This window comes from Garra rufa, chromosome 19 (genome assembly GCF_049309525.1).
Source record: "Garra rufa chromosome 19, GarRuf1.0, whole genome shotgun sequence".
Taxonomy (NCBI): Eukaryota; Metazoa; Chordata; class Actinopteri; order Cypriniformes; family Cyprinidae; genus Garra; species Garra rufa.
In genome coordinates this window covers 32750000-32772015 of record NC_133379.1, presented here as the reverse complement: position 1 = coordinate 32772015, position 22016 = coordinate 32750000, and the positions used below count along the sequence as shown (strand labels likewise).

At 33.9% G+C, this 22016-nt stretch overlaps 2 protein-coding genes across 20 annotated transcripts in view; one reads left to right on the top strand and one right to left on the bottom strand.

Annotated features, from left to right (window-relative positions):
* Nucleotides 1-1101: 1101 nt before the first annotated feature.
* Nucleotides 1102-4716, top strand: LOC141293002 (uncharacterized). The gene is made up of 6 exons (XM_073825052.1): nt 1102-1195; nt 1708-2019; nt 2512-2607; nt 2780-2884; nt 3640-3679; nt 3766-4716. The coding sequence occupies exons 1-6, from the start codon at nt 1147-1149 to the stop codon at nt 3809-3811; spliced, it is 648 nt and encodes a 215-aa protein (XP_073681153.1). The 5' UTR covers nt 1102-1146; the 3' UTR covers nt 3812-4716.
* A 4454-nt stretch (nt 4717-9170) lies between these two features.
* Nucleotides 9171-22016, bottom strand: part of LOC141292231 (calpastatin-like) — a 47621-nt gene continuing 34775 nt past the window's right edge. For 18 of the 19 annotated variants that reach the window (XM_073824216.1, XM_073824212.1, XM_073824210.1 and 15 more), the window contains 23 exons: nt 21507-21587; nt 20263-20340; nt 20072-20185; nt 19471-19572; nt 19267-19383; nt 19005-19103; nt 18849-18899; nt 17837-17887; nt 17460-17534; nt 17285-17338; nt 17061-17147; nt 16839-16955; nt 16560-16658; nt 16402-16446; nt 15507-15617; nt 13824-13928; nt 13449-13541; nt 13312-13353; nt 12786-12911; nt 12622-12702; nt 12440-12472; nt 12016-12121; nt 9171-10388 (listed from right to left, as the gene is read on the bottom strand). In XM_073824216.1, coding sequence (XP_073680317.1) covers nt 12023-12121; nt 12440-12472; nt 12622-12702; nt 12786-12911; nt 13312-13353; nt 13449-13541; nt 13824-13928; nt 15507-15617; nt 16402-16446; nt 16560-16658; nt 16839-16955; nt 17061-17147; nt 17285-17338; nt 17460-17534; nt 17837-17887; nt 18849-18899; nt 19005-19103; nt 19267-19383; nt 19471-19572; nt 20072-20185; nt 20263-20340; nt 21507-21587 — 1860 coding nt within the window. In that variant the 3' untranslated portion in view covers nt 9171-10388; nt 12016-12022. The remainder of the gene's footprint in view (nt 10389-12015; nt 12122-12439; nt 12473-12621; nt 12703-12785; nt 12912-13311; nt 13354-13448; nt 13542-13823; nt 13929-15506; nt 15618-16401; nt 16447-16559; nt 16659-16838; nt 16956-17060; nt 17148-17284; nt 17339-17459; nt 17535-17836; nt 17888-18848; nt 18900-19004; nt 19104-19266; nt 19384-19470; nt 19573-20071; nt 20186-20262; nt 20341-21506; nt 21588-22016) is intronic. The other variant, XM_073824215.1, reaches the window with a different exon arrangement.

Below are 22016 nucleotides of genomic sequence, written 5' to 3'. Positions count from 1 at the left end.
CCTGAGTACGATTTTAAGATGTGAGTGAATGAGAGTGAAAGAAACGTACATGTCTTTGAAAGTGAGCGTGAGAATATTCACACTTCATAGTTGTGCATAAATAGATCTTAAACACTTGAAAGAACAAATTGCGTAGACGCCACACAAACAAACATTCCGTGCATACTGTATATAATAGCCTTTACACACCCTAACGTCATATTTTCAAAGCTGACTGAACGTTACAGGGCCAAAGTCTCCATCGAAGTTGTACATGTAGCCTGCAGCCCCACTCAGAGCGTCACATGCGGTTTGACACGCAATCAAAGAGCTGCTGCTCGTGCATGCAGACCCCCTTCAGGTGCAAGCATGCTGCACCACTGCACTGGCAATACGACACGCCACGTACAAAACAACAACCACCTGTTTTATAGACCGAATTTAAAAAAATTATCCACACTGATAGATTCTATAAAATTCTGACAGAATTCTACTTCATTTTCTACCAGTTCATGTAGTGAGATGATGTTGACAGCCTAACTTAATCTTTTTTGCCTTACCTGGGATACTTTCTTGCACACAAATTATTTTATGATTAATTTTTTGCAGTTTATGTTAATAGCATCTGTCTGTCTGTCTGTCTGTCTGTCTGTCTGTCTGTCTGTCTGTCTATCTATCTATCTATCTGTTTTCTATACATTTATACGGAAATTGTTTTTCAGGTTTTTGTTTCACAGGATTGTAACTAATGAAGACAAAATGAGAGAAATAGAGAAATAAACCTTATCCTTTACTCAATCTAAATGGTATACTTTTACACTAAAATTTGAATTTCGACATTTTTATGCTGTTTGTCCATCTTGCAGTCATTCAATTTTCTTTATTCATTTTAAATTTTTTCTCGACAATTTTTTGAGGACTACTCATTTTTAAATTTTATATATATATTTTTTTAGATTTGATCAAATAGTTGATGTATTTTAGAAGCAACAAAACAAATATACATTTTGATATTTAATTTCTTAAGTGCAAATTTCTCTGTTGAAAACCATGAAAAGGAAAGTGAGGGTTTGGGAGGGGCAGACGGGGAGATTTTTTTTCTTCCTTTTAGTTGTATTGTTCCTGGTGTTGTAGAAGAACTGAACGTTTGTGCGGAGAATTGAAAAAATGTATCAAATATACATTGGATTTTGTGTGATTTTGTCCTTCTTCGATGGTGAGTAGAACATTTTCTTATATATAATATTGTATTGTATTTACAATATAGGAAATGTTTTAGGTATTTACATTTACGTGTAACAGATCGCTCGAAATATTTTGAACAGAGCAAAAATAATGACTCAGATTTTGTCTAGAAGTAAATATTTGTACATTACTTTATATATAATTTAGAGTAATTTTATTGTAGGTTTTATTTCTGTAAAGTAATACTTTTTAAATTCAACTTTTAGATTTTTTTTACATAGAAATTGAATGGAAATGATGATACAGTACAGAAATGATGATATACATTTATACTGGCATGTTTAAATATATGAAAAGCTAAGTTTCAGTTAACTCAATAGTAAAACAAGTTCTATTTTTGCATCACAGTGTGCAGAGGAATTTAGTTATTTAGATATCTTTTAATACAACCACATAAAAAATATATCTGTTCCAGGAGGTATTGGTTTAAACATGGACTAAAGTCTTGTTTTTCTTCATATTAAATTATTTCTTTGTCTCTAGGGGGCTTTGCAAATCCCATCTACAAAGAAGGAGTGGAGGTACCTGTCCATTGTGACCCCAAAATATCTGGCGCCATTACATTCTGGTTTCAAATCAACACAAGTGGTGCTAAGTACTTGTTTTCTGTTAAAGGCACAGATGAGAAGGCTAATGCTGATGATAAAAAATACAAAGTAATCAAAAATTCTAATAAAGTTAGTTTGGCCATTCAATCTTTCAAAAAAACAACAGACAGTGGTTTGTACACCTGCGCAGCCATGAACAACAATAGACTCATCTTTGGAGAGCTGACTGAAATTAAAGGAGAACCAGGTGAGAAAATGCTTTTTCTAAACATTATGATGGATTTAATTATTTTGCTTAGTGATCACATCTGCATTTGTCTCTGACACTTCAAAAGAATCAAGAAAAATTTGCACATTGCAGAAATTATTTTCTTAATCAGTATTCTCACAGTTTTTCATTTTATCTATCCATTGATCTACACAAAAATAAAATTAATTGAGATAATAATTTAATTTGTAAACATTTGTTTTAATTATTATTTTAATGTGAATTAAGTTCATTTATGTTACTTTATTGGCAAATGTATTTTTGTTTAGAAAGAATCTGTATGATTTATTTTGAAACAATGCTAATGGAGTACAAAGTTTAATCTAAATTCTCTGAAAACAATTCTTAATGTATTACAAATATTTGATTCTCAAATGTATCTTGTTCTAATGTTAAGATATTTTTACTGAAAATGCAAACAAAAAAAAACAAGAATATAGGGGATCATTGTTGCTTGCATCTTTGTTACAGATCCAACAACAACACCTCCAAAAAATACTCAAACAACAGCAAAAATTACACCGAGGGTGACTACGACAAAAGCACAGTGTACATGTCCAAAACAAGGTTGGTTTGACTATGTATTTATATACATAGCATTTATACATGTATGTATGTATGTATGTATGTATGTATGTGTGTGTGTGTGTGTGTGTGTGTGTGTGTGTGTGTGTGTGTGTGTGTGTGTGTTATAAAATCCAACAGCGCTGTAATAATTAGGCCGTGTATATGTTCACAGCCCCGAAGCCCAGCATCAACTGTGAGATTTGGATATTGTCAACTTTAGGCTCTGGTTGTGGAGTTCTACTCATTCTGCTGATCTTCACAATTTTGTACTGCAACCGTAAGTCGCATCCATCTTTTAAGTCATGCATACTGCAAAAAAATAATGGTAATTTTTTTAACTGCACATTTTTGGAAAAACTGATTATGGGCCAAATAAGTTTTGGAACAAATATGCAATTACACACAGTTACTCTTAAGTTAAATTTAGGGCTTAAATACAAGAAATGCAAATCCACAATCATAAATGTTAAGAAATAGTATGTGTAAGATATACTATATAGCTGTAAAATACTACACAATTATTTATTTAGAACAAAACTAGACAAACACACAAGCAAATATGTAAATATGTGGACTGGTTTATAAGAATAAGCTATATATAACTTATATTTTATACATTTATATTATTAATAATAACATACCTGCAGTAGAGAGCACATATAGGTGGCATTTTGAAAATGTGATCCCGCTAATACTAAACAAATGACAGAGGGCTCTGGTCATACATCGAGCTCCATAGGAGAGGGCGCTAATTTAGTTTTACATTTACATATTTCCATATATAATATATGCATACATTTTAATCACATATATGCATATATTACCAATTTACTCATTACATGTTCATAGAAACTGCTTTATTTTTGGATACATTTTTTTCTTAATTTTGTTGAAAATTTTAATTGCAGTTTAATTTATTTAAAACAATGTATTAATGTTGTGGATGTGTGCGTGCGTGTGTGTGTGTGTTTGTGTGTGTTTATAGATATAGATTTTAGTAAAATCTTCATAAAATGTTTAATTCCTCTCCAGGTATGAGAACGAGACGATGTCCCCATCATTACAAAAGACAGTAAGTCGTTCTCTCTTTTTTTTTCTTGCAGTGTGTCATTAACGTGATCCTATTTCTGATCAACAATCTCAATTTATCATTTTCAGACCAAGACCTGCTGGCCATGCTAAACTGCCCAACAACCACTTCTAGCTCCAGTAAAGACGCAGGAAAGTCCAGTATACTGGTTAAAGATATCTTTGATTTAATTTCTTCTCAATAAGCACATTTAAAAGCAGTTTCTTCCTTCATGACTATTCAGACTGTACCGCCTTAAATCTGAATTTTTTTGATGCTTCAATGAAAATGTTCAAAACATCATTATTTTTGTTTCGAATTTAGATCATTTTTATAGTCATCATGTCTTTTTATCAGTAACGCTGACAGAGTGTTTTTCTTTACATGGTTTTTGATCTTAATCTGTACCTAGTGAAATATTGTATGTTTTGCTTCAATGTAGATTTATTAAATGGGGCTTATCAAGATTTAAAGTGAGGTAAAAATGATCACAAAAGCATCTTTAAGCTTTGAATTACATCATGTTTAGGTGTCACCTTGCATTGTAATCTGTTTAAAATAGAAATATGCCATCTGCTGGCTATCAGCGATAGTACGAACCTCATTATAAATATGTAAATAACACAAAGTTGCTTTGTGGCCGAGCACCACCATGTGGACAATAAGAGTAATACTGAATTGTGTATGTTGTGAGTCCTCAGCGGATTGTGCTCAAACAATGCAGATCAATTAATATGAACATATGCAAGACATATGCTTGTGTGTCAACCGTTTTTACTGTAGTGTGAGTTTGTGTTGCTCTCTGCTGCCGTTCAGAAGCTAAGCCACTGTATTTTATCTGAAAATGTGATACTTAGTGATACTTCTAGATGTCTTTGTCCTGAAAATGAATGTTCAGCATCCACATAATGCCTATCAACGTGTGTACTGACTCTTACCTTTTTGTATGGTTTGTTTTGGGAATCAGCTTTTCGGCCATGCAGCTCGACAAAAACTGGACCTGCCTGTAAATACAGACAAGTAACGAAATAAACAGTACTTGTACAAGGCCACTAGAGAGGTGTTTTGTTATTCTTGCACGTGGGTTTGTGGTACGCTATGTGATCTTGTGAGCTTTTTCATCCTTTCAGAAGTTTGTTCCTATATTTGTAGAGGAACTTAGCGTCTGGGCTGACATTGAAAAAAATGCATCAAATACGCATTATATTTTGTGCTATTTTGTCCCTCGTCTATGGTGAGTAACATTTTCTTGTTAGTAGTATTAAAATGCATTTACATTTATAGGAAATATTTGAGATTTGAAGTAAAGGACGGTCAAAATAATCACTCAGATTTAGCCTGAATAAAGTAATGATTTTGTTTTACTACTCTAATCGTTTTTAGATGGTATTGGTTCACACATGAATTGAAAAGTTTAGTTTTTTTTTTTTTTCAAACTAGACCATTTTATTTGTTCCAGGGGGCTCTGCATTTAACTACATGTATGAAGGACAGGATGTAACAGTCAATTGTGACCCCAAAATATCTGGCGCCATTACATTCTGGTTTCAAATCAACACAAGTGGTGCAAAGTACTTGTTTTCTGTTAAAGGCACAGAAGAAAAGGCTAATGCTGATAATAAAAAATACAAAGTGAACAAAAATGCTTATAAAGTTAGTTTGACCATTCAGTCTTTCAAGAAAACAACAGACAGTGGTTTGTACACCTGCGCAGCCATGAACAACAATAGACTCATCTTTGGAGAGCTGACAGAAATTAAAGGAGAACCAGGTGAACATCTGACTGTTTAATTTTATAAGCTTTATATAAGGTTAAATTAGAAACAGTGATCACTTCTGCATTTGTTTGCTGATTCTTCAGAAGTGTAAAATGTAAAAGCACTGTAAAAAGGTTGTTGAGATATTTTTACTGAAAAGCAAACAAAACAACAGATAAAAATGTACAAAAATATCACTTGATGATATGTGTTTCTTTAATGCTTTTGCTAATATCTCGGTTTCAGATCCAACAACACAACCTCCAAAAATTGCTCCAAAAGATCCAAATTCAGTCATGGTGACTACAGAAGAAAAACAGTGTATTTCTTGTAAAGTACAAGGTATGTAGTAACAATAATAACACTTGACAGGCAGCTAATAGTCCTTGGAAAATGAAAATGAGTATATAAATCAGTGTTGTAGTGATCAGATTGTATGTTCACAGACCCGGAACTCAAATTTACCTGCTGCGACTCTTGGATATTCTCATCTCTGTTCTGTGGTTGTGCTCTTCTCCTCATTTTGCTGATCATCACAATTTTGTTCTGCAGCCGTAAGTCACTTCTTTTAAATCACACAAATTGCAACAGTGTTACAGTTTTTTTTTAAAATTGGTTATATATAGACCATATAATTTTTCTAACATGCAAGCTATTGTGGGCAGTTGCACCACATATATTTGCATATATCATGAATATATTTACATTCATATAAACCAAATACTTGGTTGTAATCTGACAAAATTCTGACACACTTGTGAAGAATTGCAGTGTTTTTTAATAAAAAATTATTATTATTTATTTATTTTTTACAAAATTTCAGTTAACAAATTTAAAGGGGACATTGGTATGATCCTTTCGGGTCTTCTTGGAATCTCTTTAAAAGACTTTGGTTAAAAGGTTAAAATTACTCAATGTTTATGTAAAACAACACCATTTTAACTAGTGGTGGGCCGTTATCGGCGTTAACGTGCTGCGTTAACGTGAGACTCATATCGCGCGATAAAAAAAATATCGCCGTTAATCTATTCTCAAAGTTGGGTTGGGAGCTGGGTCTAAACTACGCAAGATATGATGACTTTCACCTTGATATTTTAGCGCGGATGACGTATATCTAGTTGAATTGCAATGTAGGGGGCGAGAACAAGTCTTCAACTTCTGTGAAATGACCACATCAAATGAGACGCGCAGACATGGATGCAGTTAGCCGCTTCAGGGCAGGTGCGTGCGTTGCTAGACCCTTTTTACTTGGGCACGTGCCCCAGTGAAAATCTGCTGTGCCCCAGTAAAATCTCAAGTTTGAGTTATAATTTACTTTGATAATCCCGAAATAAAGACATTAAACTATATGCAACAACTGAATTGACGCTTCTAAAAGCAACGCAGTTTATTGGAAGATGCACGCATCATCACATAATCCATACCCGCGCGCCTGTGTATTTTACTGGAACGCGCACGTCGTACAGCCTTTTGCGCAGAAGTACTTGGTTACACAAGTTTGTATAGTTAATTGTGTTGTAAATGCAATTGTCAAGCAGTTTGTAATGCATTTTGGAAACAGGAGATGAGCGCCTGGTCTAATGTGCCACCTGGCTTGAGAAACCCGTTCTCAAAGACTTAATTTTAGTCATTATTTGGGTAGCACACATATTCTGAATGCCTTCAGCATAATTCAAATTAGCCATTTTAATCTAGATTAATCTAGATTAATTTCAAGATTTAATCTAGATTAAAAAAATTAATCTATGCCCACCACTAATTTTAACATTGCCAATAACACTCTGTCCACAGCGAGCCATTTCGGTGCATGTCTCTTTAAATAATAATGAGCTACTGCTCACCCCGCTCCTCTCTTCTGTTTTCTTTTATGTATTCGGTGGCACAATACCATCAAAAACAAAAACTAATCCACTGTGTCCTTAGTGGTTTCGATGTTGGGAGAAAATAAAAACCCTTACATTTACTTTTACATCCAACTACAAAATACCTGCATTGCTTATGAGACGTTGTTGCTACAGCTGCATGAGTGTGGAGAAAATGTAAAAGGGTGGAAATATGCTAATATGGGACAGTCTGTCAGCAGTCATATTATGTCGTCATACTGCTCAGAAAATCAAAACGGCTTGAAAAATGAGACTTTTTAGTTTTACAGAGATTAAAAAAAATGGAGTAAATGGATTTTTTTGCATTGTTGGTGGTTGTGTCCTTACACTGCTGAACACATTTATATGCAAACACCACATAAAAGTGAGTTTTGCATCCGATGTCCCCTTTAACAACAAATCTCTTTTTTTTTTTCCATTCTTGTTTTGTTCCAGACTTCAGAACAAGTCAATGTTCCCACAATCATATACAACAGTAAGTAGTCTTGTGCTTTGGTCAAATTTAACATGCAGCACACTTTTGAAGATTTTTGTTTTTGTTGAACAGTGAAAGTGAATGATGGCACAGTTCGGTTTCTGTTCAACAATCTCAATATCTCCTTTTCAGACCTCAAACCACACCTGCTGACAATGCTAAACTGCTTGACACTCCTTTATAGCTTCAGACACAAAGTCCAGTCCTGCTTAAAGATTTCATCCAATTCTCAATATGCAGACATTAAAATCTGTTTACCTTTTTTGACTATTCATTCTACAGAGCCTTAGTGTATCTTTTAAATGAATGTGTTCTAACTCTTATACAGTTGTAGTCAAAAGTTCACATACTCCTTGCAGAATGTTAACTATTTTACAAAATGCATGTTTATTTTTTATTTAGCACTGACCTGAATAAGATATTTCACATGAAATATGTTTACATACAGTCCACAAGAATAATATTTGAATTTATAAAAACAACCCAGGTCAAAAGCTTACATATACTTGATTCTTAATACGGTGTTGTTACCTGAATGATCCACAGCAGATTTTTTTTAGTCCCTTGTTTCTCCTGAACAGTTAAACTGGTTGATGTTTCAGCATTTTTATGTATTTGAAGCCTTTCCAACAAGGACTGTGTGATTTTGAGATCTCTTTTCACACTGAGGACAACTGAGAGACTCAGATGCAACTATTACAGAAGGTTCAAATGCTCCAGAAGAAAACAAACAAACAAAGCATTAAGAGCCAGGGGGTGAAAACTTTTGAACAGAAATGTTTTGCCTAGATATATCTTTTTTCCCCATTTAGTGCTGTCTTTTAGAAGCTACAGAAGATACTTTCATGTTTTCCAGAAGACAAAATACGTTTTATTTTCCCTTATCTTCAAATTTAAAAGGTTTTCACCCCAGCTACTAATGCATTGTTTTTCTTTCTGGAGCATCAGTGAGCATTTGAACCTTCTGTAATAGTTGCATATGAGTAATGAGTAAATGAGTATTCATATACTTTGTTGATAGGGGTTCAAATACACAAAAACGCTAAAAAAAAACAAACAAACGACCTGATGAATTTTTCTGTAGAACAGCAGGCAGTTTAACTGTTCAGTGCAAACAAGGGACTCATGAACAACTCATAAACATCTTTTATGTGAAACATCTCATTTCGGTCAGTGCAAAATAACATGCCTTTTGTATGATTCCTCTTATTTTGCAGATGCTGTAGTTCTTTCTTTTTTGCATTTTCTTTGTAACTTTGTGATCTCTCAGTACATAAAGATGGACTAGTCAGTTTGAATTTACATTTTAATAAGCATTTTAGAAACTATTATCATTCTCTGTAAACACACACCCAAAAAATAAAATATCTGAGCCCCTATTATCATTACATCTTTATTTGCATAAAGATTTTAAGAACAGAACATTTCAGACTAACAAAACAAGTTGTTTTTATTTTTTTTAAGAGTAAAAATCCCTTCTTGAAAATACCGTCCTGTCACAATGACTAGTACACAGCGTCTTAGATCGCTCTAGGAAAACCCGTCTGAATCTGTTCAACATTTCATTACCAAAAACTACGGAAAACACTTGGGTTTAAAGGTCATATTTTGGTTTCGATCATCAGCCATTTGAACATTTAAAAGCATCAAACAAGAAGGCCCTGACGTTAAGCAAAACGGCAACGTTGCGGTTGCCCTTAAACCAACACAAGTGACTTAAACTGAAAGTGAAAGATTCTGACTTTGCCCACCACATCTAATGCAACACCTGCCAACTTATTAGTGGTTCTGAAATACATTTAACACCTTGAGCTTAAGCTAAAAAAAAATCTAATTTCACCTCTAAAATCAAATGGAGAACACTTTAACAGTATGGTGTGCAAGTTATTTTTCAATGCTTTTGTGATTAAAACAGGCACATGGGGCGTTTAGTGTTTGCAATATTATTTTACAGTTATTCTCGAGAGCATCCTTGTAAGTGCACTTCAGGAAACGAACTACAAAGAAAAAAAAAAACACACCTCCCATACAAACCTTTTTTTAACTTGTATCATTATACAGACATTCATCAGCATTCAAAAAGGCATAATCACGGTCATCTACTGCAATTCCTGTACTGTAAACGATTATTTCATAAGCTACGGCATCTCTGTACACTAGTGTCTCAATAGATCCTCAAACAGCAACAGACTTTCATCTCTGTGAACAGGAAGACTATAGAGAGACCCCCAGTAAAGAGAAAAAAAATGTATATGGCATAATATTTTTTTTTTTTTACTGTGAGGAAAATTATATCACAAGGCCACACCAAAATAGACAACTGTAAATAGAACAATACATGCACTTGATGTAAACATCATTTCTGTATATACATGTTCTATCACTCACAAGGAGATAAAAGACTGTTATATTTATCGTTGCTTTGCTTTAGGAGAAAAGAAGAGGGGGACTCTGAAAAAAAACACGTTTAAGTGTCTCTGTGCAGTTATAATTTTTTCATTTAATTCCATTCCGTGTCCACCATATAATATATTTCTTGTCCGAGCAGCTCCCTTTAATAGTTTCTTGACTTAGGGATGAAGAGAAACGCCATGAATCTGAAAAATAAATACATGGATAAACTTTAATAGGATGGATTTCAATATAATAAATAAAATATACAGTTGAGGTCAAAAGTTTACATACACCTTGCAGAATCTGCAAAATGTTAAATAGTTTAGCAAAATAAGAGGGATCATACAAAATGGTGTTTTTTTTATTTAGTACTGACCTGAATAAGGTATTTCACATAAAAGACGTTTACATGTAGTCCACAAAAGAAAAATAGTTGAATTTATAAAAATGACACCGTTCAAATGTTTACATACATTTGATTCTTAATACTGTGTTACCTGAATGATCCACAGCTGTGTTTTGTTTCGTGATAGTTGTTAAACTAACTGCTATTCTTCAGACAAATCCTTCAAGTCTCACAAATTCTTTGGTTTTTCAGCGTTTGTGTATTTGAACCCTTTCAAAAAATGACTCTATGATTTAGAGATCTATCTTTTGACACTGAGGACAACTGAGGGACTCATATGCAACTATTACAGAAGGTTCAAACACTCACTGATGCTCCAAAAGGAAACATGATGCATTAATAGCCGGGGGTGAAAACTTTTGAACAGAATGAAGATGTGTACATTTGTCTTATTTTGCCTGAATAACATATTTTGGTTTTATTGAGTTTGCCCTTCAGAAGCTACAGAAGATACTTTCATGTTTCTGAGAAACAAAAGTTAAATTTACCCTGATCTTCAATTTCAAAACGTTTTTACCCTCCAATGAAATCGTGTTTCCTTCTGAAGCACATGAGTCCCTCAGTGTGAAAAGATGGATATCAAAATCATAGTCATTGTTGGAAAGGGTTCACATACATAAAATAGCTTAAAAACCAAAGAATTTGTGAGACCTGAAGGACTTTTCTGAAGAACAGCAGGCAATTTAACTGTTCAGGACAAACAAGGGACTCATGAACAATTATCACTAAACTAAAACAAAGCACAGTATTCAAAATCAAACTTTTGAAAGGGGTCATTACAAAAAATTAAACTATTATTTTCTCTTGTGGACTATAAGTAAACATCTTGTGAAATATCTTATTCAGGTGAGTACTAAATCAAAAAATACCATGCATTTTGTATAATCCCTCTTATTTTGGTAAATTTAATTAACATTTTGCAGATTCTGCAAGGTGTATGTAAACTTTTGACTTCATATACACTACGGATCAAAAGTTGGGAGTCAGTATGAAGTTTATGAAGGCCAAAATACACCTAAAAACAGTAATATTACTACAAATATCTGGTTTCTGTTTTAATATATCATCAAATGTAATTTATTCCTGTGATGCAAAGCTGAATTTTTAGCATCATGACTCCAGTATTTAGTGTCACATGATTTTTCAGAAATCATTCTAATATGCTGATTTCCTTTTCAAGAAAAATTCATTTTTAGCAATGTTTAATTTTTTTTCAGAATTGATTGATGAACAAAAAAACAGCATTAATTTGAAATACAGATTACTTTCTAATCAATTTAATGCATCCTGGCCAAATATAAGTATTAATTTCTTAAGAAAAAAACAAAACAAAAAAACATACTGTCACCAAAACCTTTGAACAGCAGTATAAATATATCATAAAAATATAAAGTAAATTCAAAGAGGTTTGTCAAGATACTGACGTGCGATCTATCTGTTTCCGCTCTTGCCGGAAGATGAAGGCACCACATCTGAGCTCGGTTTCCCGGGCAGCTTATCCGTGGCTGATGAGTCTTCTACTGTCTGTTTCTAAGAAAAACAAAAATCTGAATTTTAACATATGCAAACCAAGTACACAATCATTTGATTCAAGCACGTGGCTGAGAAATAGAAAAGCAGCTTTGTGGCAGAGCACCACCCTGTGGACGCAAGGAGTGATAGTGAATTCTGTATGCTGTAAATGCAAAGCATTTGAGTAACAGACCGGCCACAGAGTTTAAACAGCCATGTACTTGTGGTTCAGCCAATAGAATGGTGTTTGAGTTTGTGTTTCTCCATGCTGCAGTTCATGAGCCAAAGCTGCAGTATAAGAACCAAAGTCATGCTTTTCATTTCTAATCAACCTACCTTTGGTTTAGACTTTGGTTTTGCACCCTTTCCCTGTAATCAGATAGAGACCCTTGATATAAACCAGTTTGAACTAATATTACGGGTCTGGGGGAAAACCTGGTGCTTTTTCAGAAATGAGTATGCATAAATTTATCCTACTTTTTATTATCTCCCTTGACTTATTAGATTCTGGTTTTTACCTTTGGTTTGCTTTCTTTGGCTTTGTCAGTCAGGTTGGGAATCACTTTTTCTGCCAGCTGGTCAAAAACTGGACCTGATGCCTGTAAACAAAGACAAAGAAGTTAAATAGAATTTGTGTAAAGAATTTAGAGGGATGTTACTTTTACAGGTTTGTTTGTGGTACCAAAAATGTTGGAGGTTGTGGTTCAGGGGTGAAGCGTTGGGCATCAGTTGCAGAGGGTTTCACAGGCTGTGCTGTAGAAAAATCACTAGACAGCAGGTCGAGGGCCGTTGTGTCATCAATTGATGCCTGAGAAATAAACAGACAGACTGTTAAACGTTTTGAAGCAATAGCCAACATACATTGTATGGGTCAAAATGATCGATTCTTCTTTTATGCCAAGAATAATTAGGATATTAAGTAAAGATAGTGTTCCATGAAGATATTTTGTACATTTCCTACCATAAATATATCAAAACTTAATTTTCAATTAGTAATATGCATTGCTAAGAACTTTATTTGGACACCTTTAAAAGCGATTTCATATCTTAACAAACAATACATTATCTGAAAGCTGAATAAATAAGCTTTCTATTGATGTATAAATCTCAATTTCAAAATAATTGACCCTTAGGGCTGATTTTTTTGGTCTAGGGTCACTTATATGGTGTATATAAAACTGTATTAAATAATCTTTTTAATGAAGTACCTGCTTTGGTTTGGCACCTTTCTGTTTTGCTGCTTCAAATGCCTGGGGTGAAGACCAAAGAAAATTTGTCAAATCATTAGTTTTAATTGTATATGAATGATCCATTGGTATGGAAACATGTTGGAAAATCAAGTCACCTTGCGCTCTTCCTCTGTGAACCGATGGTCCGGTGGAAGGGTGTCGTCTCTCTCACCTGGTTTGCTCACTCTCTCCTCCACTACATCCTTTTCCTGTTGGGAAGATTAAGGTGATAACTTAAGGATATAGTACTGTCATCATTTAGTTTATAGCATTATCACCTTCTCTTTAGGTGGAGTTAAATTGATTTAGCTGATGTAACTAAAGCAGCACATGCAAATATTTGCATGTACAATGAGCATTTTGCCAAACAAATAATTAGAACCCTTGATTAAAATTAACTACAGCCCATTTATGCAGAGTGGCAGACACCACACAAAGGCAGGAAGCACCAGGTTTGGTGGCGCTTTTCACATATCAATAAATGCTTTTACCTTAACAACATTTTTAGGCGGGACAGGGGCAGGCTCAGGGGCTGGTTTAATGTCTCCTAGAGTGTCTGAGAGGGCATCCAAAGCTGATGAGGTATCTTCTGACAACTTCAACGAACAGTACAAGAGAAAGTCAGTATAGAGTGAAAGTCTGAAAATGTATAACACTACCAGTCAAAAGTTTTTGAACAGTAAGATTTTTTGTTTTTAATAGAAGTCTCTTTTTGACTCCAAGTCATCATTTGATTCGAAGTAGAGCAAAAACAGTAATATCGTTAAATATTACTACAATTTAAAATACCTGGTTTCTATTTAAATATATATAAACATTAAATATATATAAATATTAAATATATTATTAAATGTAATTTATTCCTGTAATGCAAAGCTGAATTTTTAGCATCATTACTCCAGTTTTCAGTGTCAAATCATCCTTCAGAAATCATTCTAATATTCTGATTTGCTGCTCAGGAGCCATTTTTATTATTATTATCAGTATTTAAAACAGTTGAGCATATTTTTTCAGAATTATTTGATGATTAGAAAGATCCAAAGGTCAGCATTAATCTGAAATAAAAAGCTTTTGTAACATTATACACTATACCATTCAAAAGCTATCAAAGTATAATTTTTTTGGGAAAGAAATTACAGAAATACTTTTATTTATCAAGGATGCTTTAAATTGATCAAAAGTGATGGTAAAACATTTATAACATTACAAAAGATTTCTATTTCGAATAAATGCTGTTCTTCTGAACTTTCTATTCATTAAAGAAACCTGACAAAAAAAATCTCAGCTGTAGGGCTGTGCGATATTGAAGAAAAATGTGATATGGAATAACTCATTAAATAATGCGATATTAAATATGCAATATGATAATGCTTACAGTGCCACAAGCTCAGATTAAACAGTTTTATGCAGTTCTGTGAACTTCCAAAACTATCTGGTGTCATATATATATATATATATATATATATATATATATATATATATATATATATATATATATATATATATATATATATATGGTTATTTGTATTTAAAAATTCATTGTGTTTGCGCACACTTGGCGAATAAAGCTCATTCTGATTCTAATATAACTAGCATTCTTGTTTCACTTTTTGTGAGAAGAAAGTACCCTTGCAATGATTAAAAGTGTAATCATTAGTGTAATCAAAGAAAATATAACACAAAATAAAACACTGCTTGGTCTTTACTCTATGAATTCACTGATTCTTATTTAAGCTACAAAAGTTATTTAGGAAAGAGCAGTGAGTAATTTTCTTTTGTTCATGGCCCTAAATACTGCAAGCTATAGCGATATGCATATTGTGATATTTCGATATATTGCACAGCCCTACTCAGCTGTTTTCAACATAATGATGATAATAATAATAACAACAGTAATAATAAAAAATGTTTTTAAGCAGAAAATCAGAATATTAGATTGATTTCTGAAGGATCATGTGACTGGAGTAATGATATTAAAAATTCAGCTTTGAAATCACAGGAATAAATTACATTTAAAATATATTCGAATAGAAAAGAGGTATTTTAAATAGTAAAAATATTTCAAAATTGTATTACTTTTGCTGTACTTTGAATCAAATAAATGCAGGCTTGGTGAGCAAAAAAGACTTTAAAAAAAAATAAATAAATCTGACTGTCAGTGTATGTGCAAATACCTGTCTGTCAGCATGTGGGGGGCCAGAGACAGCAGACTGAACTTTAGACGCAGAACAAGGAGCGACAAAATCACCTGCAAGAGCATCTAAAGCCAAATCGGAATCTGAAGCCTTCAGAGCAGTGAGAAAAAAAAGATGAGAGAGATTTAAATTAACACTGAGATATTAAAATTAAACATACTACCATTCAACAGTTTCAGGTAAGCACTATTTTTTTTTAAGAAAATTATACATTTAAATGACAGTAAAGACATTTATAATGTTACAAAAGATTTATATTTTAAAGAAATGCTGTTGTGTACTATTAGGTAGCACAACCATTTTCAACAATGATGATAATGATAGTGATAATTATAAAAAAAAATGTTTATTCAGCACTAGATGAGCACATTAGTATGCTAAAATATATTAAAACAGAAAACTTCCATAGTATGGAAAAAAAACTCAAAATATTTTATATTTAACAGAAGAAACTAATTTATACAGGCTCGGAAAATTTCAGGGGTGAGTAAATAATGACAGAACTCTCATTTTTGTGTGAACTATCCCTTTTACAACAAAAGACACCAAGTAGTTAAACATTTTAAGTTAAATCAGCTTAAAACAAGTCATTTTAACTTATTACAATAAAAATGAGTTGATTTAAATTTGAGTTGAAATGACTTAAGTTGATTTAAGTTCATTTTAAGGCATCTGCTAAACTTAAGTCTTTAAGTTGAAACTGGTGAAAACTTTTTACAGTGCTTGGGAACAGTTTTAGTTGTCTCGGGAACCCCAGCAGATTTCTTTGTGTCCTGATTTAAAAATGAGTGGTTAAACAACTGAATGTCTATTAATATTATCTTGTTAATAAAAGTTCTAAAATGACTACTTTGAGGAGAAACATCTTTCCTACCTTTGGAACATCTTTAGTCTTTCCGGGAACCACTTCAGGTTTCTTCTTTTGAAACAAATTAACAGTGTTAAACTATCTGAATGCACATCATGAGCATTATATTACATGATATTGCTCTTATGGTGTTTCATTTGAATGAAAATGATTGTAATTATTACCTGTGCAGGAGGAGCAGAAGCCTTGACGGCAGGTGCTGCCGCGGGCTCCTCAAAACCTCCAGAAAGTAAGTCCAGTGCATCGTCTGTGCTCAGTGAGGGCTGAGAAAGACATCCACCAATCAGAACACAGCATCAAGTGACAGCAGCCAATAACAACACACGATTATTACTCAACTCAAACTAATTTCAGCTCACATAAATCAACATTCTCAATAAATGTAAAGTATTAAAATCATAATACAAGACATTAATCGGAAATGTTTGTATTCGATGTCTGACCTCTTTCGCAGGAGGAGGATATTTCTTGAGCTCTTCCTCTGTGAATCGGTAATCTGGTGGGAGCGTGTCTTCTCTCTCTCCAACTCGAACTCCCTTCTTTGAGGTCGCATCTTTCTCCTGCTCAAAAAACATTCAGCTATTACAAATGTAGCAATGACGTTTAGCAATCTATGCCACATTTATATTTGTAAATCAGAAACAAGGGAAGTGCAGGATTATTACATTAACAATGTCCTTGGGGTTAAGTTCAGGTTGTTTTTTGGGTGGCTCTGGTGCACTCAGTGTGTCGCCCAGAGCGCTGAGAGCATCCTACACAGAAATAGACAGCAAATAAAAACATATAGGGTACAAAAAGATGAACATCGGTTCAAACAAGTACTTAGTATGACCAATTTCATATTTTTGTGACTTATATGTATACAATTTTTGTCCAGTATTTGCAATACCTCATCTGACTGTGATGCTTGTGGAGGGAGAGTTTTAGGAGCACTTGAAGAAACCTACAGCACACAAGAACAGATTGGAATAGAATAGAAAATTATCTTCTGAGTGCAAACAAATACAGGAATTACTGCACTGAGTGCAATAATAACACAAATACAATCAAGCAATATAACCAACCTTAGATGCAGACTGTGCTGGAGCCACAAAATCACCTGCCAAAGCATCCAGTGCTGATAAATTATCCGCTTTAGCCTAAAAGATGATTAGAAAAACAAGAAGAAACCAGGTTAATGTGTGCAAGCAAAGCAATGACACAAAATTATTTGCATTATTACAAAGCATTCTGGAATAAACAACTATAATTCTATCATGTGTGCTATATTGCACTACTAACATATTTCTCAAATGTCTCTTGTATCACTCTGAGTTCTTATCCTATAATAAAGCAATTTCAAATTGAATCAATATTTCATGTGCATTTACTGATTTGGTACGTAGCCAAAAGTGATATCCAGTTAGCCAGTCAAAATAAAAGGCCTCCATGACTGTCCTACCTTGGAAACATCTTTAGTCTTCTCAGGAACCCCAGCAGGTTTCTTTGTATCCTGATTTGAAAAATGGCTAGTGGTTAAACAACTATTTCCATGCTTAAACCTACATAATGCTTAATCACCTTTAGAGAAGCTTTAAAGGAATAGTTCACCCAAAAAATACTCACACTTAAAGGATTATTTCACTTTCGGAACAAAAATTTACAGATAATGTACTCAACCCCTTGTCATCCAAGATGTTCTTTCTTCAGTCATAAAGAAACTGTTTTTTTTTTGTTTTTTTGAGGAAATCATTTCAGGATTTGTCTCTATATAATGGACTTTAATGGTGCCTGCGAGTTTGAACTTCCAAAATGCAGCTTCAAATGTCTCTAAACCATCGCAGCTGAGGATGAAGGGTCTTATCTAGCGAAATAACCTGTCATTTCTAAAAAGAAGAATTACAATTTATATACTTTTTAACCTTAAATGTTGGTCTTGTCTAGCTCTGTGTAAACCCTGTTTATTATGGTTCAAGACATTTCGCATAGGTCGAAAAACTCTCATTTTCTGTTTTATCTGTTGTAAAGGGTGTTTGTTTGTTCACTTTGTAAACACTGGGTCGGTACTTTTGTAACAATGTAGGACGATTTTGAAGTTGGAGGAGAAAATGAGATGGGAGTTTTTTGACATACCCTAACTATCTTGAACAGGAATACGCAGAGTTTTCACAGAGCTAGACAAGATGAGCATTTGAGGTTAAAAAGTATTGCACTCGTTTAGAGCCCTTTGAAGCTGCATTTAAACTGAATTTTGAAAATTCAAACTCGCAGGCATTACAGAAGTCAACTATATGAAGAGATATCCTGAAATGGTTTCCTCAAAAAACAATTTCTTATTGACCGAAGAAATAAAGACGAACATTATGGATAACAAGGGGTGAGTAAATTATCTTTACATTTTTGTTCTGAAAGTTTACTTCTTTAACAAACGTTATTTTAAAAATAACTACTTTGAGGAGAAACATCTTTCCTACCTTTGGAACATCTTTAGTCTTTTCGGGAACCACTTCTGGATTTTTCTTTTCCTGATTAAACAAATTAAGTGTTTAACTATCTGAATGCACATTATACATGGTATAATATTGCTCTGATGACGTCTCATATTTATTAAAAATACTATAAAATTTCACCTGTGCAGGAGGAACAGCGGCCTTGACGACGGGTGCTGCCGCGGGCTCTTCGAAACCTCCAGAAAGTAAGTCCAGTGCATCATCTGTGCTCAGTGAAGGCTGAGAAAGACATGCATTTGATCAGAACACAGCATCCAGTGGCAATAGTCAAACACAACACACCATTGTAACAACTTAAAATCAACATTCTCAATGTATGTAAAGTATTAAAATAATAACAGAAGACATTTATCTGAAATGTATATTGTATTCGATGCCTGACCTCTTTCGCAGGAGGAGGATATTTCTTGAGCTCTTCCTCTGTAAATCTGTATCCTGGTGGTATTGTGTCTTCTCTCTCTCCAACAAGAACACCCTTTTCTGATTTCTGTTTCTTTTCCTGTTCAAAAATATGTAAATTATTAAAAAGATAAATGCATATATATATTATGCATACATATATGAAATATAAATAAAAAAGTCTTACATCAACTATCTGCCCTGGCTTGAGTTCAGGTGATTTTTTGGGTGGTTCTGGAGCACCCAGTGTGTCACCCAAAGCGCTGAGAGCGTCCAGCGACATGTCCGTCTGGAAGAAAAAGAGAAAGAGAAAATGAACACAATTTCAGTTTTTTATAATTAAAATATGTTGACTGATCTACAACACAGAGTTCACCCAAAAATGAAAATTCTGTCATTAATTACTCACCCTCATGTCGTTCCAAACCCATAAGACCTTTTTTCATCTTCGGAACACAAATTAAGATATTTTTGATGAAATCCAAGAGCTTTCCGACCCTCCATAGATAGCTAGGGTCCAGAAAGGTACCAAGAACATCGACAAATTAGTCTGTGTGATGTCAGTGATTTATTTGGTTGATGTTCTTGGTATCTTGGGCCTTGAATGTGGTAGGACCCTTGGGTTCAGAATTCACGTTCCGAAGATGAATGATTGTCTTAGATTTGGAATGACATGAGGGTGAGTAATTAAACACAGGATTTTAATTTTTGGATGAATCATCCCTTTAAGATATGTAATGAATATTATTTCATTAAAGTATTCATTTGATAAGGGTTTTTTTATTGACCTCATCCTTCTTTGGTTTAGCGGGTTGTGCAGGCGTATCCATCCTGGGTTTCTTGTCAGCTGGTGGAGCAGGCGATTTGGCTACAGTAGCAGGTTGAGATGTTGTTGGTTGTTTCTGCTCAAGTAGAGAAAGACATGTTTAGTTTTTTGGAAAGGGTTAAATAATGTTTTAGTGTTTTTAAATGCTGTTACCTGCTGAGAAGGTGGAGGGGGAGCAAAGTTGGAGAGGCCTGCTGAACGAACATCGGTTGCTCCTATCGTTTCAGTTTTCTGAAAAACAGCAAATAAATATATGATGAAAAAAAACTTTGTATTAAGTCAAGACTATGCATATACAACTGAACAGTTTAATATGTCTTAAACCAGGGGTTTTCAAAGTGGGACGGAAAAGGGTGCTGGGGTATACAGTTAATTAATTTAATTAAAATTGTATTTATTTAAAATGTCAAATTTATTTTAAAAAAGCAAATATTTTCGATATAAAATGTTATACACATTTATACTATTTTTCTTTTATGAGAACAAGTAGGTTTTTATACATAAAAAATATATTTAAATAAAATTCCATTGCAAAAGGATAATTATATAACGCTAGGTCTGTGCATAGCATGAAAAAAACGTTTAAAGGAGAAGTTCACTTCCAGAACGAAAAATTACAGAATTTACTTACCCCCTTGTCATCAAACATGTTTTTTCCTTCTTTCTCTATAAGAAATCATGTTTTTGGAGGAAAACATTTCAGGATTTCTCTTCATATAGTGGACTTCAATGGTGCCTGCGAGTTTAAACTTCCAAAATGCAGTTTAGATGCAGCTTCAAAGGGCTCTAAACAATCCCAGCTGATGAAGAAGCTTATCTAGCAAAACTATCGTAATTTTCAGAAAAAAAAATAAATAATAATAATATACATTTTAACCTAAATGCTTGTCTAGCTCTGCGTGAACTCTGTGTATTCCGGTTCAAGACAGCTATGTCGGAAAACTCCCTACTCATTTTCTTCTCCAACTTCAAAATTATCTTACATCACTGTTTTACCTTTTTGGTTGATCTGCTTTGCAAGTTTACTTTGTAAACACTGGGTCGGTACTTCTGCAGCAATGTAGGGCGATTTTGAAGTTTGAGTTCACGCAGAGCTAGACAAGACGAGGATTTGAGATTATGAAGTATATAAATTGTCAATTTGTCTAGATAAGACCCTTCTTCCTCGACTGGGATCCTTTTGAAGCTGCATTTAAACTGCATTTTGGAAGTTCAAACTCGCAGGCACCATTAAAGTCCACTATATGAAGAGAAATCCTGAAATACTTTATCGACTGAAGAAAGAAAGACATGAACATCTTGGATGGCAAGGGGGTGAGTAAATTATCTGTAAATTTTTGTTCTGGAAGTGAACTTCTCCTTTGAGCAAATAGATAAGCTGTTGTCAAGATCCTCACCACATCTGTCTTCTTAAGAGCTGGAGCTGAAGACACAAACCCAGCTGAGAGGGACTCCAGCGCATCGTCGTCGCTTATAGGCTTTTAGAAAACAAACAAGAACACGTGAATAAAAAAATAATTGAAAAATAAATACTGAACTTAGACAAAAATGTCTAATGTAATTCTAGGTATGGCCATTAGAGGGAGCGCCAAACTTAATTTTGAGGTAATAACAAACAGCATGCGCCCTGGCAGGAAAAGTACAGACACACCCTCTACATACCAAGAGTTCGACATTAATAACACGCTGCTCTCACACATAACTTATAAAACAACGACCAGCTGAAAAAGCTGAGGTTTCTTTGAACAATCAGGGCAAAACAATCTGAAAAGCTGTATTTAATGTTGAGAAGGTGATTATAATATTCTGAGAAAACTTACAGAAAACTTGTATTGCATACTGAGTAAAAGACAGCACAGGTTAGATGAGTGTATGTGTGCACATGATGATTGGGCAACAGTGAGCTG